Raw genomic sequence first — 14,911 nt, forward strand, 5'->3', positions numbered from 1 at the left:
ATAGAATGACCACTATCATGGTAGTCACAATGATATTTTTAAGCCTATTAGGTGCTGGAAGTCTGTCACATAAGCAATGTCTATATGAGGCCCATTGCCTTTAGAATTTATTACAGGACTTGAACTGATTAATGCAGCAGGAGTTCCACAATCAACCAAAAAGTTAACTGTAGATGATGACTCAGGTGTTTTGCAAAATCATTTTCTGGGAAGAGGTTGGTATTTGTAGAAGATTTCTCTAACAGGCCATCCCTAAGAAGATCACCATACCTGATGTTTGTGGTGTCTAGATCCCTTTACCTCAATCTGTGTTTCCATGCCCTTGTTTGTCACCTCTGCAGTTTAGGTTTTATGTTCTATAGGTGGCTGATGTAAGCCACATCATAGTGGAATTTGAATTTCCCTCCATGTCCAAATTCTATTACAACATTACAATTCATAATTTTTGACATCTCAATTGAATTTTAGAGCAGTAGCAACTAACTCAAAATGAACAGAACATTATAGAAAAAAATATAGAATTTCAGAGTTGTGCCTTTTTCTGAGTATCCCAAAATTTATGAAGAGAGATTTGCTATGTCCCTGTAAAAGACATGTAAATGTTGTCCTTGTATATTTGAGAAAGTGGAGCAAAATGGGCTTGTGAATTTTGTAGTTTCTCAGGAAGCCTAAAGCAAATCCAGGAATAGAACTTAGCTGCCTGATTTTCAGAGTGACACTTTAGTCCTCAACTCATCCTTTCCTCTTTGGACATTTATTACAAGCCTATCAGAATGGCTCTTTCCATATAAAAAGGAATGTTACTTTTGCAGCTTTAGTGCTAGAACATCATAGAGCAGCTAGACTGCAGCTTTTGTAAACACATTGTTAGCAAGGGCAAAAAAGTCAACTTTGTTCTACAACTTTTTACAGAACATTCTGGCTGTGAAAGTAGATTTCTAAATGCCAGGTTGTGTTCAAGTTATGCAGAAGTTCAAGGCAATTTATTCAACACAGGGAAGGAAGAAGCAACCTCAAGACACTGTTTATGTTGTCAAAAGAATATCATTAGCTCTGCTGTGTTATGAGAATATTTTCCTCTGCATTTCACTGCAAGAGCAAATTCTGACATACATTTGACGGCATTCCAATTGACAAAAAATAACATGTTAGCGAGTCAATACCTCTGAGAAACCAATGTGATATCTGAGCAGACATCAAGATGAATTGTTCCAAGGCCCAAATATGCAATTGGCACTAAAAATAAATTTCTAATTATATTACATGTCTTTTGGAACATGTACATCATACAGAGTTGATTTCCTCTCTACCATTGCCTGATTTCTACCTAAGAATAAGAATGAATTTACTCCCCCAAGGTCACTAGTAAACAATTATTCAGAAAAATAATATTATGCAAAAATTATGAGCATATTACTAAGCCTGTTATCAAATAGGCAGTGTTCTGTCTTTTGAATTATTTTTGAGACTATTCAGACTCAGAAATATGCCATTACCTCTAAGTCCAGCATAGTTTACCATACAAAAACCTCTTATTTTGTAAGTCATTTAGACAAGAATGCTTGATGCTATTTCTCCCCTTAGCTAAAAGCAAGCAAATATATTTGACTTGAAACTTTGGGCAAACTTCCCCTTAGCATGTGGTCATAACTTTCTTACTTTGGTTATATCATAAGTGCTTTTAGAGTGTGAATGTAAGGGAGCGTTAGGAAGTATAGAAAGACACAAGGACATACATATTTAGAGATGCTGAACAGGACTTCAATAAATCTAATTGAACTAGTTGCAACTAGATACATCTCCTGGAGAAACCTGAAGGTCTGGACAGAACTTTCTGTTCTCTACCTTGAAACTTTATTTGATTAGGTTTGATGGATTGCTCTCTTGCTTATCCAGTAGCAGGAAGTCTCTGCATGCTGATATGGTGATAAATGGGCATCATTTCCCTCACCTTTTTCAAATTTCTTTTTTTTTTCTTTTTCTTTCCTTTCCCCCACCTTTCTTGGTCATCTCTTCTACATGTGCTTATTTTTGTGATATTTTCTCTGGCTGTATCAGCGGTCTGCCAAAAATCATATACTATGCAGCTGGCAGGGTGAGGGAGGTGATTCTGTCCCTCTATTCTGCTCTTGTGGGACCCCAACTGGAGTGCTGCATCCAGCTCTAGGGCCTCAAGCACAAGAAGGAAATGGATCTGCTGGAGCACAGCAGGAGAAGAAGGACCAGAAGGATGTGTTCATGGTCTTTGCATGGGAATTCACCTGGAAACATATCTCACACCTTAGATCTCCTTCTGGAACAACAACAAAAAAAATCCACTTTAGCATAATGTGATAAATCAATATAATTTTAAAAGTTTTGGCTTCACTTTTGAGCCAACTCCTATAATACACACTATAACTCATATATATATATATATATATATATATATATATATATATATATATATATATATATATATATAAAATAGAGATGCAAGATTTGCTTTATCAGTGTTTCAGTTTGCCTCATAGACAAATGACTGATTAGTTGCTTCAGAAAGTGAAAGGGGCTCTTTAATAGTTTCCTGGTCCTGACCTCCTGACCAAGAATCATGGTAATGGTTATTGCAAACAATAATCTGTGATGGCTGAGATGCTTCTCTTTCAACAGGGATTAAGCCAGAACTTAATTATGGACATAAGATCACAAGGCACCAGTGTTTTATTTACAAAATTTCCTTTTAACACTTCTGCACCACAAATAGCAGCCAGTGCCTGTGTCTCAGGAGAGCACCACCTCTACTACCATACTACCATACCATACCATACTCTACTCAGTTTGCAATAAAGATTGAGAGTTCTAATATAATTTTATATTTATTTTCAAGGTAACCTTAGCATCCCTTGCCCACTGCAGAAGTCTCTGTTTTGCAGCTGGGTGGCATTTATTAGGGCAACTTAGCCCATGTCCTGGCTACATTTTTTGGCTAGTGTCAGAGTACTTTTTTTATCTGTTGTAATTTCACTGTGATTATTAAGAGTATATCTTTGAGGTACATGGTTTTATTGCATTAATGCTATAATTGTATCTTCAGCTGGCACATCTTCCTTTAACATACTGTTTTAATATAGCAAAACCTACTATAATGGTCATAAGTATGACTCTATTCAGACTTTTTACTACTAGCATACATGTCATGCCCTCAGCCTGTGAGACTTAGTTATGCCAGGCTTGCCTCAGGGATGTTTGTTTCCTTTTTTCCTTTTTGTTTTGATGTGAAATAGTACAAAATTACTATAATAGTAAAGGAAACAGCTCTTTTTTGTTCTTTTTTACTTGGTGATTTTTTTCCCAATTACCATGACCTTTCAAACACAACATTGATTAAAAAAAAGTTAAAAAAAAGGTTGAAAGTGGTTAACCCTGCTTTTGTGCTTCAATTCCTGCCATCAGAATTGCCCAAAATACTTCTGCAACTCAAAACACAGTGGCTCTTATTTCAAGGCTGCAGTATTCAATGAGACATAGCCATGTTTTATTGTTTAAATTTGCTGCAGTGTAGCATCAGCACTTACAGAAACAGTTAACCCTGGCACCAGAGCACAAAAAAACAGGAGTCAATGAGAAAAGTAGCTGACTGATAAGTGGTAGGAATAGATAATAGGGCTCTGCTGATGGTAACTGTATGGACTTGTATGATTTGGTGTAGCAATGACTGAACTTAGTGCTGCTTGTTAAAGGATTTGTCTAGCAAGAGAGATTTACATTATGACACTAGAAAATGGATTCCTTGAAGAGGTCTAGAAACAGACTGGATTCTCTGAGCCCTTTACTCACTTTAAAAAATGCAGCACTGAAGTCAATAAAATTACACTTGCAGACTACTCCACATGTTTTTACTCTTTGTCTCTGGGATTCATTGTATATTAAGGCTTCGTTTTCTAACAAAGCTCATTACTCTTGGCTATGTTAGCTGCACATTTAGCTTGCATGCCCAGTATAAGAAGGATGGCTAAAGACAACAGGGTAATTTGTTATTAAAATCTGGATTTTTTTAAACTTTTTTTTTACAGATTAATCTCGGAAATCTTGGGCAGCTATATAAAATCCGCATTGGCCATGACAATTCTGGAAATGATCCCAGCTGGTACCTGGAGGGAGTCAGACTTGAAAGAGTAGTCCCTGTGTCTGCTGAAGAGATTTGTCTCCCCATAGAGAGCTGGCTTTCTGAAGACAAGGGTGAAGGTGATACGTGGAGAGAAGTGGCAATAAGAAACCCTGCAGAGGAGCTTTTGCCATGTACGTGCTCAGTATTTTAGCTCATGTGTTCACTGACCATATCCTGTGAGTATATGACAGTTTTTCATGTTTTCTCCAGGACAACAAAAGCCCTGCTGCCCAAAAGCCAGTGTAACCATGAAGCAATCCCTTCCCTAGCTCCAAGAGAGGGAAGTGATCCTTTACCCCCACTCCCTTCCTTCCCAAAATCAGAATAATAGCTGATGGCCAGGGCATCTTACCCTATAAAATGTTTGATTTCTCAGAGTGTTCATACATCACTGGTAAATTCTGCTCTTTAGAGAAAGACTTCAGGTAGGAAAGCAAGGTATGTAATGTCATGTGATATCCAGCTCCTTTTAGCAAGTTTGAGATCATCCTTTCTTGTCCTGTATATGTCACGTTCCGTCCTAGTGAACGGATGACGTGATGGTTCGTAGGAGTGATCTCAGGGTGCAAAAAACCAACATGGTACAAGGGGGTTTGCAATGATAATCAAAACAAATGCACCTTTATTGAATGACCACAGCAAAATGCGATAGAGAGATTAAAGGAGAGAAAAATATAGAGAAAGAGAGAGAAAAGAGAGAGAGAAAGAGGGGGATATAGCTACCAAAGGTAGAGATGAAGTCCTTTGGTCCAGTCCAGTCGAGGATCCACCTGTTACGTTGGGAGATCTCAAAATCTGTAGCTAACTCAGAGGTTTTTATTATGATAATTCTATTGAAAATTGTGAGGGGGGGTGGGGGGGAAACAGATACAATAAGGAATAGGTGTAACAGGTAGTCCATGTCCTCAGCAGTAAGTGAGAGCCATTGTTTTCTTGGTCCAGTGGTCACAACCTGACAGCAAACATCTCGCTTTGATCAGCTTGCCTCCCCCACACACCTACCCCGGGTTGGGGGTTTCAGTCCCAGCCTTGGAAGGAGGAGAGGGGCCTTTTCACATGGGGGTTTCATGTCTCAGTCCTTGATGGAGAGGCTTCTTACATCTCAGTCTGTCTGTCACAATGGTTAAGGACGGGCGAGAGGGGTCTTCTCTTGGAGGAGGGACCACCCCAAAGCTCAAACCAGCTAGGCCAGGAGGTGGGGAGGATTCCAGGGTTATTGTGCAAAAAAGGGCAGGGTGCCCCTTTGAGTTCAGTGTGGTGTATAGCAAACAGCACCTGTGGAAACAGTGAGCTAGGAATCAGGCACATGATTTTCACCCCACTGGTTCAACAAACAGGGGTTTCAATTTTTCGGTGGTCTCTCTCCATGACAATCGTGAGGCAAAATGAAGGATATTTTGGACAGACTCTCACAGCATAAAACATACTTTACAAGAAGTCAATTATCTGAATTATCACACACGTGTTTCTCAAATCAGACTTGAGCCACAGCCATAGAAATTGTTAGCTGCCGGGTGACACTTTGAAACTTCAAAGTTTATGACAGCTTTGATGCCCTTTGATGCCAATTTAAGTGAAGTGGGAAACAGCCCATCATATAAAGTTATTATTTAAAAGTCCTGGGCCTTTACAGAAGAATATGGATTCAGTATAATCACTATGTGTGGTTTTTTTTAATAGATTCTCTTTACATTAATAGAATGACAACAATGCAGGTGATGGCCAATAATTTCTTACAGTGATAGGTCTTACATAGATAGGTGATACCATTTAGTAATTTGATTCAAGTTGATGCAGTGAATTTTGCAAGGTGTCTGGGATTCAACATAAAAGAAATCATCATGCATTTAATGACAATCAAATAATTTCATAAGAAAATATCACAGAAGTGAAAACCCCTAACTCAAAAGAATATAATTCTCTGAAAAAATATTAAGAATATGATATGTGAATGTTTTATTGCAGAGCACAAAGACGTTGAAAAACATGTATGAGCCAGCTCACATTTCTGCTTTGCTCTTATTTGCTTTTTTTTTTCTTCAGAGTAGTTATTAACTTCAAAAAGTGGGACTGATCAGGATGAACCAAGTTTTATGATCATTGACATGTACCACAGTACCATATGCCACTCACAGTGACATATATGTCATTTACTGGTGTAATAGAAAAACAGTGCAGAAGCCAATTAATTTGTACAAACAATCAATTCAGCATTAATAATTCAAATCTGCATTACGCAGTTTGAAAAACATATTCATAGAAAGGTACTAATATTCTGGTCAGTGCTCTCTCTATATATATTTATATATGAAAAATCAAATAATTTCTATCAAATGCTAGAAATATCTTTAAAACAGCACATTTATATAGTCTTTAATCATTGTATTACTGCATATTTCCTTGTATTTGCAGGAACATTATTAAAATATATGTTTCAAGTGTGCAAGAAAAGATACATTTCCAAAAGAACTTGGAAATTTCTCGAAAATTTAAGTTTTACTAATTAGTTATTGATTTTAGGAACATTTAAATTGAACATCAATACAAACTCAGCAAGGATTCCAAAGGATTTCCTATTTATTTTCTCAAGAACAAGAAAATGAAACACTATCCATTTTCATTTCCCATTTAAAAGCTAATTGCTTGCAAGCACTGAGCAAACCACATCAAGTCACTTTCTCCAGCAGAGGAAACTACATGCTGGTAATTACTTAATGAGGATTTGATATGATTTAGGAGTTTGTATTCTGTACTTTCAATTTAATCTGTGATCTTCTAGTGATAACAGATTTGCTTAAGTATAAAAGTCATGTGCTAGAAACTTTAAACAAAGCAAACAAGTGTAAACTAAGCACAGAAGGCATTGGTCTTGTAATGGCTGTTTTTAAACACTTTCCTTATTGCTCAGCTTCTCTCTCAGAAGAAATGGTAATTTTTCCTTCTTTTTCTCCCTTTCCCCAGCTGAAGTTTTCCATGCAACCAATATGGACCCAAAGCCTTGGAACAATTTTTTGACTCCTTGGCTTTCTTTTTTTTGCTAGCATCTTTTCTTAAGATCTGAATATATTTCCTGAATCTGTTAGCTTTTCTTTACCTTCTTCTCTGAACTTGCTTCTTTTCCATTCAGATTTCTCACCTTGGCAGCCTTTCTTAGTTTTTCTCACTGTTCCTCAGCCACTTTAAAAAACTGACACTAATCTGGTTTCCTACTCCAAGTATTGATTTCAGTTCTTTGTCAATCTCTCCATCACACCAGTCTCAACTTACTTTCTTAACTCAGATTTCTTGTCCCTCCAATGCAGGTCTGGCTTTGTCTTCTCTTTTCTTATTTTTTCCACATTGCCAAAGCTTCTGGGTCCATGGCTTCTTTTTCTCTTCCTATTACATTTTCTCTTTTGCTTTTCCAGCCCTGGGATCTAGAAAACACCTGATCAGTCTTTGAAGTTGTCCCTGAATTTAGCATGCTGTTGTACTGTGTGATTCCTGGAGTTTTCCTCCAACCTGCTTTGTTTTTTGGGGTTTTTAGGTCTTTTTCTGTGATTCTTCTATGCAAGGTAGGTCCAACAGCTGGGCTCACACACTCTATCTAATCCCCAGTTGCTCCTGGATCCCAGTCTCTCCAGTTGCTGGAAAAATGGACATATGATCCCCTGAGGCTGCAGCCCTGCTCCAGCCTCTGGTACAGGCCATTTCCCTCATGCCCAGACCAGCAGGTTTCATCCCTACAGATACCCACACCTCAGGGTGTCTCTGGCCGCTGAGCAGGACTCACGTGGTCCCTCCAACACTCAGCTGCTCATGTGGTCTTGTGTCACGGACATATTTTATGAAAAACCTTTTTGTTAGGATTTTTTCTCCTGAGATGCTGAGAGGCCTCAGAAATGAAATGTAAACAATGATTATCTGCGGCTGTGGAATGCACCAGGTGCATCTTTGATTGGTCTCATGTGGTTGTTTTTAATTAATGGCCAATCACAGTCCAGCTGTCTCAGACTCTCTGGTCAGTCACAAGATTTTATTATCATTCCATTTCCTTTCTATTCCTTTCAAGCGTTCTGATGAAATCCTTTCTTCTATTCTTTTAGTATAGTTTTAATATATACTTTTCTTTCAATATAATATATATCATAAAATAATAAATCAGCCTTCTGAAACATGGAGTCAAGATTCTCATCTCTTCCCTCATCCTGGGACCCCTGCGAACACCACCACAGTCTTGCGAACACCACCACAGCAGTCTTGCACTCAGAGACACGGGCTCTGACCCCTGATCCCACTCCACTCACTGACAGTTTTATTCCCTTCAGTCTCTCCAGTTGCTGCCATCCAGGATTCCAAGTCCAGGTACTGGTACTTGGACTCCCTACCCAGATGTGCACACACACAGAGAACAGATGTGATCTATTTTCTGACACTACTTCCTCCCCAGGTCACCTACATCCATCTATTTCCCTGCCTTTAATTCCTCTTCTAAATGTCTTATAAGTCTTCTTCAATCACAAAATCTTCTTATCTTCTGCCCTATATTGCATCTGACACCCTTGGGGCATCAAACCTCTTAAGTATGAGAGATACTCCCAGTTGTCTCATCATGGTGGGTTTTATGCCCAGACTGAGACTCCTGGGACAGCCCTGCTGCAGGGGTTGGCAGAGTGTTTCTTTTCCCTAAGTCTCTATGGGTTCCCACCTGCCCTTGTGCACCTGTGGTTGTGGAGATGGGCTGTGATGGGCCTGATCAAGATGTTACCTGGACTGTCCCCTGCCTGTATTCGTCTGTATATGTGCAGACCTTTCTCACAGATCCTCACATGGGTTGTCTTCAGATATGACTGAACTTTTGTTCCAAAGGGGAACTCGATGCAAGAGGTATTGAATTTTCTTACTGCTATGGTTATGTGAACATAAATGTCAAATGAGGATATAAATGGGTAAATGTGTCCTGCTCTTGTTCACATATTCAAAGGTATAACTGTAATGAAATGAGATAAAAGACAAACACTGAGACTGACGCAGGAAAAATTCCAGCTCCAAAGATTTAGTATTCTTTTCCACTTGGAGAAGTGTGCAGGCAAATACAGAAAGGTCAGAAGGTGGCCAGTGACTGAAATAGTGCAAAAGATGACCAAAGCAAATAGTAATAACACAAGTGTTATCTCTGCAAAATATTTATCCCTGTTTTATCACTCAGGAGGCACCAACTACATAAGTAAATAGTCAAGTTTCTTTTTTGTAAAATTCATTAGCAAGTGTGTTTTTCAAAGCTGATAATTTTCTTGCATGTCATGAAGAATATATATATATTCAGACTATTGCTCCAAATATTACTAGTGGAGATTAGACAGCAGTTAGTGGAGATTAGAGTGAGAACTATAATTCTAACTGAAATGTCCTAACCTGATATTGTTTTCGTATTTGTGCCCTTTAAAATAATATATGCACCACTTCTGAGGAATAGTGTCCCTCTTAACCAGTATCAGCCATTAAGAATTTGCTCTCTTTTGGCCTTAATGCTGCACTAACCTGTATCTTTACCCTTCTGTCATGGCAAAATGCCAAACACCCTTTATGAAAGCCAGGTGGTGACAAAACCAGAGATTCAACCTTGCTGCTTGACAGATTGAGCTAAAATGACCATTTCATTCAAGTGGGCATGTCATATGGAAAAAAGAGAAAACCTGGAGCAATACTGTGCAATACTGTTCTGGGACATTGGTATGCCAGCATAAAGAGAGGACTGAATAGAAACAGTTGGACAATTTTAATGTTGTGTGTCATTTAATATCTCTCCAGGTTTTGTGCTCTTTGGCCAGTTTGTCTGTTTACACTGGCAGCCTGGTGGGAGTGAATTTGCTCAGTGAAGCAGTCAGTGCTAAAATCCCACTTAATTAAGTGTCCTATGTGCTCTTTATGGGAGTCTAGAGGGAAGTTACTTCAGGCTTGTTCTAGTCTGTTCCCCCAGACTGACTGCCAGTTTGTGTCAAGATTGTTGTTAATGTGTTCCTGGAATGTATTATCTGGTATTATCCTTTTTTCATCCAAAAAGGGCCTAGTTCTTTGCTCTAAAACCAGTCCATGCTGCACACCAGAAAGAAGGAAGTAGAGCCAGCCAGGGGATTCAGCAGTATGATAAGAAAACCAGTGTCATTAGGCACAGACAGCTGTGGATCTTCAATTCATTTGCTCTTAGCCAGAGCAAATGAATTGAAGATATAATTCTCAAATAATTACTGTACTTTTAGTGGAATTATTTTCAAAAAAGCTGACAATAGGACAGCAGTTTGTACCAAGAGACCAGTGCTTCTGCTATGAAAACTTTCATTTTCAGATTCTCAACAATAAATTCTTCTTTAATTCTATTAGGTTTCTTTTCTTCTCCCAAAATGTATCAACATATTAACTTAGTCTTTAGTGCGAAGCAACTGGAGGTATTTGTTTACTGTTTATATTTTCCAAAGGCAAGTGTCATAAGTCATTGAGTTCTGTACATTACTTCTTCCAAAGGAATTGGTAATTATATACTGTGCCCGAAAACTGGGATCAAGCAGTCTCTTGTAATTGGTGAAGACTCAGGTATATATCAATTTTCTGTATTGGAAACCCTGATTCAGGTGCCCAGAATGGGACATCTGGAAAAAAGGGCTCTCCAACTCATGTTCTACTGCCTTTAGTATGCCCTTAGGTTACCTCTTCTTCACAACCAGGAAAACTTCCTTTCTCCTTCTCTTTTGTCCAAGGTAGTTCACTCCTTATGTTATCAACAGATGCCAGAAGCTGGAGGTGGGATTTAAAAAACTCCTGAAGCCTCATGATATTATCTCAAGAGATAGCATTTTTATAGGCTGAGCAACAAGAAATTTGGTACTAGTACACTTGACTGCTCATATGACTCTACAGTACTTTTTAGATATTTGCTTCTGTCATTTTTTAGCACAGTTATTATGCTGCTTTAAAGTCTGCCTTTTAGAAACTCCTCACCTCTGTCTGAAAACACTTTCCTTCCCTTTCTCATCTGTTTCATCCATGCATCCATGTTGCAGATTTTTCTGTTTGGTTTCTAGAGCTTATCTAAGGTTACCCTGTGAGCAATTTGAAGATTTCAATCACTTATTTTCTGAAAGGTCATTTTCTTTTTTATTGAGTTCTAGCTGAGATTTTTTTCCCCCTGCTATTCTGCATTAATTAATCCTCTTATATCCTTTATCAAAGTTACTGTGTTTTCCAAGACATTTCTTCTGTTACTTTGATGTGCTCCACAGATGGACAGATGCCTAGATGTGAGTCTCACAGGTCCCTCTCAATGCTGAAACACTGTTTCCTGACTTCTGTTGAGTGGCTGGTTTTATGAAATATTTTTAAACTTTTTTTGCTTTTTTTTTTTTTTTTTTGCCTATAGGTTTACCTCTCTCTGAGTGTTTTGTCACCCCAGTTTACAGCTGGTGAAGTTTCACTGAATCAGCATATAGTAAAATGAAATTTCTACTAAGGAATAGGGGATCAGGCCGCACATTTCTATTTTTCAGAGTTTTGGGATGGCTTTTTTCTTCCTGCAGTGAAGGAGGTCTCCATTGCAGATGGGCCTGCAGTGGGGGCCTTAGAATAGGTTGGTTACTCAAAAGAAATGAAAGCCCAGTCTCAGAGGCTGAACACATTATCTAGGATTATTTCACTTTACTCTCTACAAACAAAGTGTGTTTTGTGAACAATATACAAAAAACTGCAAATGGAAAAAAAATCACATATGGTGAGTCTTTTTGACTCAGCAGTATATTCAATGGGTAGGTTTGTTCTCCAGATTTGGTTGTATTGTCCCATCAAACAAGTGGTGTACCTTGTTTTATCTGTTACAGAGTGGCGCCATCCCTCTTTTTCTCTGCTTTAAGCAATCTTTAGCTCGGGAGCCATTAGCACTAGCACCTTTTGTAGCTGCTCTGCCATCTAAAGGAACTGCTTGATAAAAATTCAACAATTTGAATCCTCCCAGGCTGGTCTGTGCCTAGGTTTCCATTTGCACAGAAAAGGCTTAATGTCCACTATCTATTTAGTGAATGTTTATTTGAATATGCGGGTGTTTCACCATAGTGGCCATGTTCACCATGTTCTAATTAGGCATGTGTGCATTGGAAATTATTTTCCTTGCTTCAATTTTTGTGTGATTCCCACGAAATGCATTGTAACATATACTCAAGTTAAGGGGTGTAAACATTTCTTTTATTATCCTAATACAATAGCCTGTATTGTAGTAGCCTATATTTGTAGAAAAATTTAGAGCACAAACTCTTATTTTTTGTTAAGAAGGTTCCTGTATAAATAATGCAGATTGTGTAGCTTAAATAAATGTCAGACTTAACATTTTACAGATGGTGAGGGATGTATAGACACAAGAAACTATGGAAAGTATTTCCCAGTTTTTTACATTTCAAGATGTGCATGCTGTCTACTTCAGACTGATTTATTTAGGCTGGTAGCAAAGGAAAGCTCTATTTAATGATTAGATCGTTATCGTCTCTCTGGTTACCACAGAGATGCACAGTGCTAGAGAATGCAGTATAATTTATTTATCTGTTAATATCTTTGTGTTTTGTTATAATTACCTCTTGTTCTCTTCTCCTTCCATGAAAAGACTTGTTGGTATTTCATTTTCATAAACATTTATTGTTAAACGGTTTCTTTGGAAAACTCCATTGAATATGCTTTAAAATTCTGCTTATAGTTACTTAATTTTTTTATTTTTGATCATGGAAATTACTTGTAGTTGTAAGTAATACTAGTCTTTCTATGTAAACAGTCATAACATAAACACTCTGTACCCTTTCCTTTCCTCCCACAGATACTTTGCATTTTCAAAATTAAGAAAGTAAGAGTGTAAGAATGTGAAGGAGATTTCAAATCAATATGTCCCTTTTTTTACTATCTGCAGTGTCTTGCTTCATGGGTAGTGCAGCCCTGTTATTAAAATTTCTGGTTACAGATTATTATAATTTTAAGCTTTTTTTTTGGAAATGTAACCTCTGTCCTTTCTCATTCCTAAATATTTTCCCCCTTCATTATCAGTGTGGCTCTTTGCTTTCCTGCACATTTTCTGTCATAGTTTGCTGCCACCCCTTATCCTCTGCCCTTTGGCGAGTTATGATTATATTAGCAGTTATGATATAAAATTTAATTTGGATATATAGCTCAATTATGCTAATTATCAGGTCAATTTATCTTTGCTACTTGCTATTAATATCTAGAATTTTTTTATCATGATTTTTTAATGTTAAAAACCTTGAAACTAGTTTTTACAAGGCTCTTCAAATTTTTGAAGATATGTGTGTATTATTGAGATAATTTATATTTCACAAGCAGTGTTGATACATTAATGCATGGATGTGAGAGCTGCAATGAGTGCTTGGAATTACAGAAAATAATAAAATTGGTCAAGGAACACCACTTCTATTTAGAGTCCCAGGTGTAATAGTGATAAATAGTTGGAGACTCAGTGTTTTAGGATAATTTTACACAGATTAAAAGAAATACACTATTTTGATTAAGCATAGAATCTATCCATAACATTTCTCCTCTTTTAATACTTGTGGTGCTACTTTTCTCCCTCCAGTATTTGTAGTATTATTTTACTACTTGTTTAGGTTCTCATCTGGGAATCAGAGTAGCTGTTTTTCAGTGATGGTGGACAACATGATGTTTGAGTTTTATAAGCTGACTTGGGACACAGTGAATAAAAAATGTATGGAAATGTAAGATTCTAGTAGCTATCTGGTGGTTTAAGGGTAACAGTATTTTAACTAGTTTTTGTACAGTATTGTCCAGTTTCAATACTCAACATTGTAACTGTAGATTATATATATATGTGTATATATATATATATATATATAATCTATACATATATATTTTCTTTTATATATCATGTTATATTCTGTTTTGTTATATTCTGTTTTCATCTTCGTTCCTTCTTAAAAGGAACTAATTGTGTTTTTTAGGACTTCTATTACCTTTCTTCACTCCCAAGAGCTGTTAAAATTACACATAAATGAAACAGTAATCTTCCATGTGATCTACCACATAGCAGCAGAAATGGCCAGCTGTGATTAGAATAGAAACACTGCATGGAAAAATTGCCATTAAAATGTAAACAGGATTTTTTTTTAAGTCAGAGAGAGAAAAACTGAAATGAAACATAATAATATATGATGACTGCAAAGAATTTTTTAAAAATAAATTTGCGCATCTGGACAGTTATAAAAATAATATTAGTGGGGCATAGAACATCTTAATACAGTAATTCTAAATTATATTGCAGAATTCTTTGAAGATGTATATAATTTTTGTAAGACTTTGGTCTAGACTATAAGGAAAGGCATTAGAACGTTTTAAATATATTTTAACTGAGAGCTGTTTTTGGAAGTCCTATCATTCACTAGTGACACATGTAGAAACTTTCAAAAGCAAGGTTCATTTTTTATAGGTGTGGGAGCTATTAATCTCTTGCCCAGCTTTGTACATGGGGTGAAAATCTATAACCCTTTGGATTTGTGATTGTTATTCCTCTTTTAAGAGGAAACAAAGGTTAACAACCCAGATAATTGTTTTGCATAAATCTGGAGGTTGAAAATGCTTTGGTACCAGTGAAAAGTAGCTTTTATTTCAGATGATGACTCGATATAGTTTGGTGGTCTCCAGATAAATTGCAAAGAAAGACCTTGTGAACTAGCAATGCGTAGCAGTGCTCAGAATAATGTGGTTTTCTTAAGCTTGGTGTTTTCA

General features: G+C 37.1%; 1 protein-coding gene across 1 annotated transcript in view; it reads left to right on the top strand.

The window, feature by feature from the left end:
• Positions 1-14,911, top strand: part of RP1 (RP1 axonemal microtubule associated) — a 166,073-nt gene that overhangs the window by 62,295 nt on the left and 88,867 nt on the right. Inside the window, exon 24 of the mRNA XM_071449139.1 lies at positions 4,056-4,281. Coding sequence (XP_071305240.1) covers positions 4,056-4,281 — 226 coding nt within the window. The remainder of the gene's footprint in view (positions 1-4,055; positions 4,282-14,911) is intronic.

The sequence above is a fragment of the Agelaius tricolor genome, unplaced genomic scaffold (genome assembly GCF_023055355.1).
Source record: "Agelaius tricolor isolate 1412-34295 unplaced genomic scaffold, bAgeTri1.0.p SCAF_2, whole genome shotgun sequence".
Lineage (NCBI taxonomy): Eukaryota > Metazoa > Chordata > Aves > Passeriformes > Icteridae > Agelaius > Agelaius tricolor.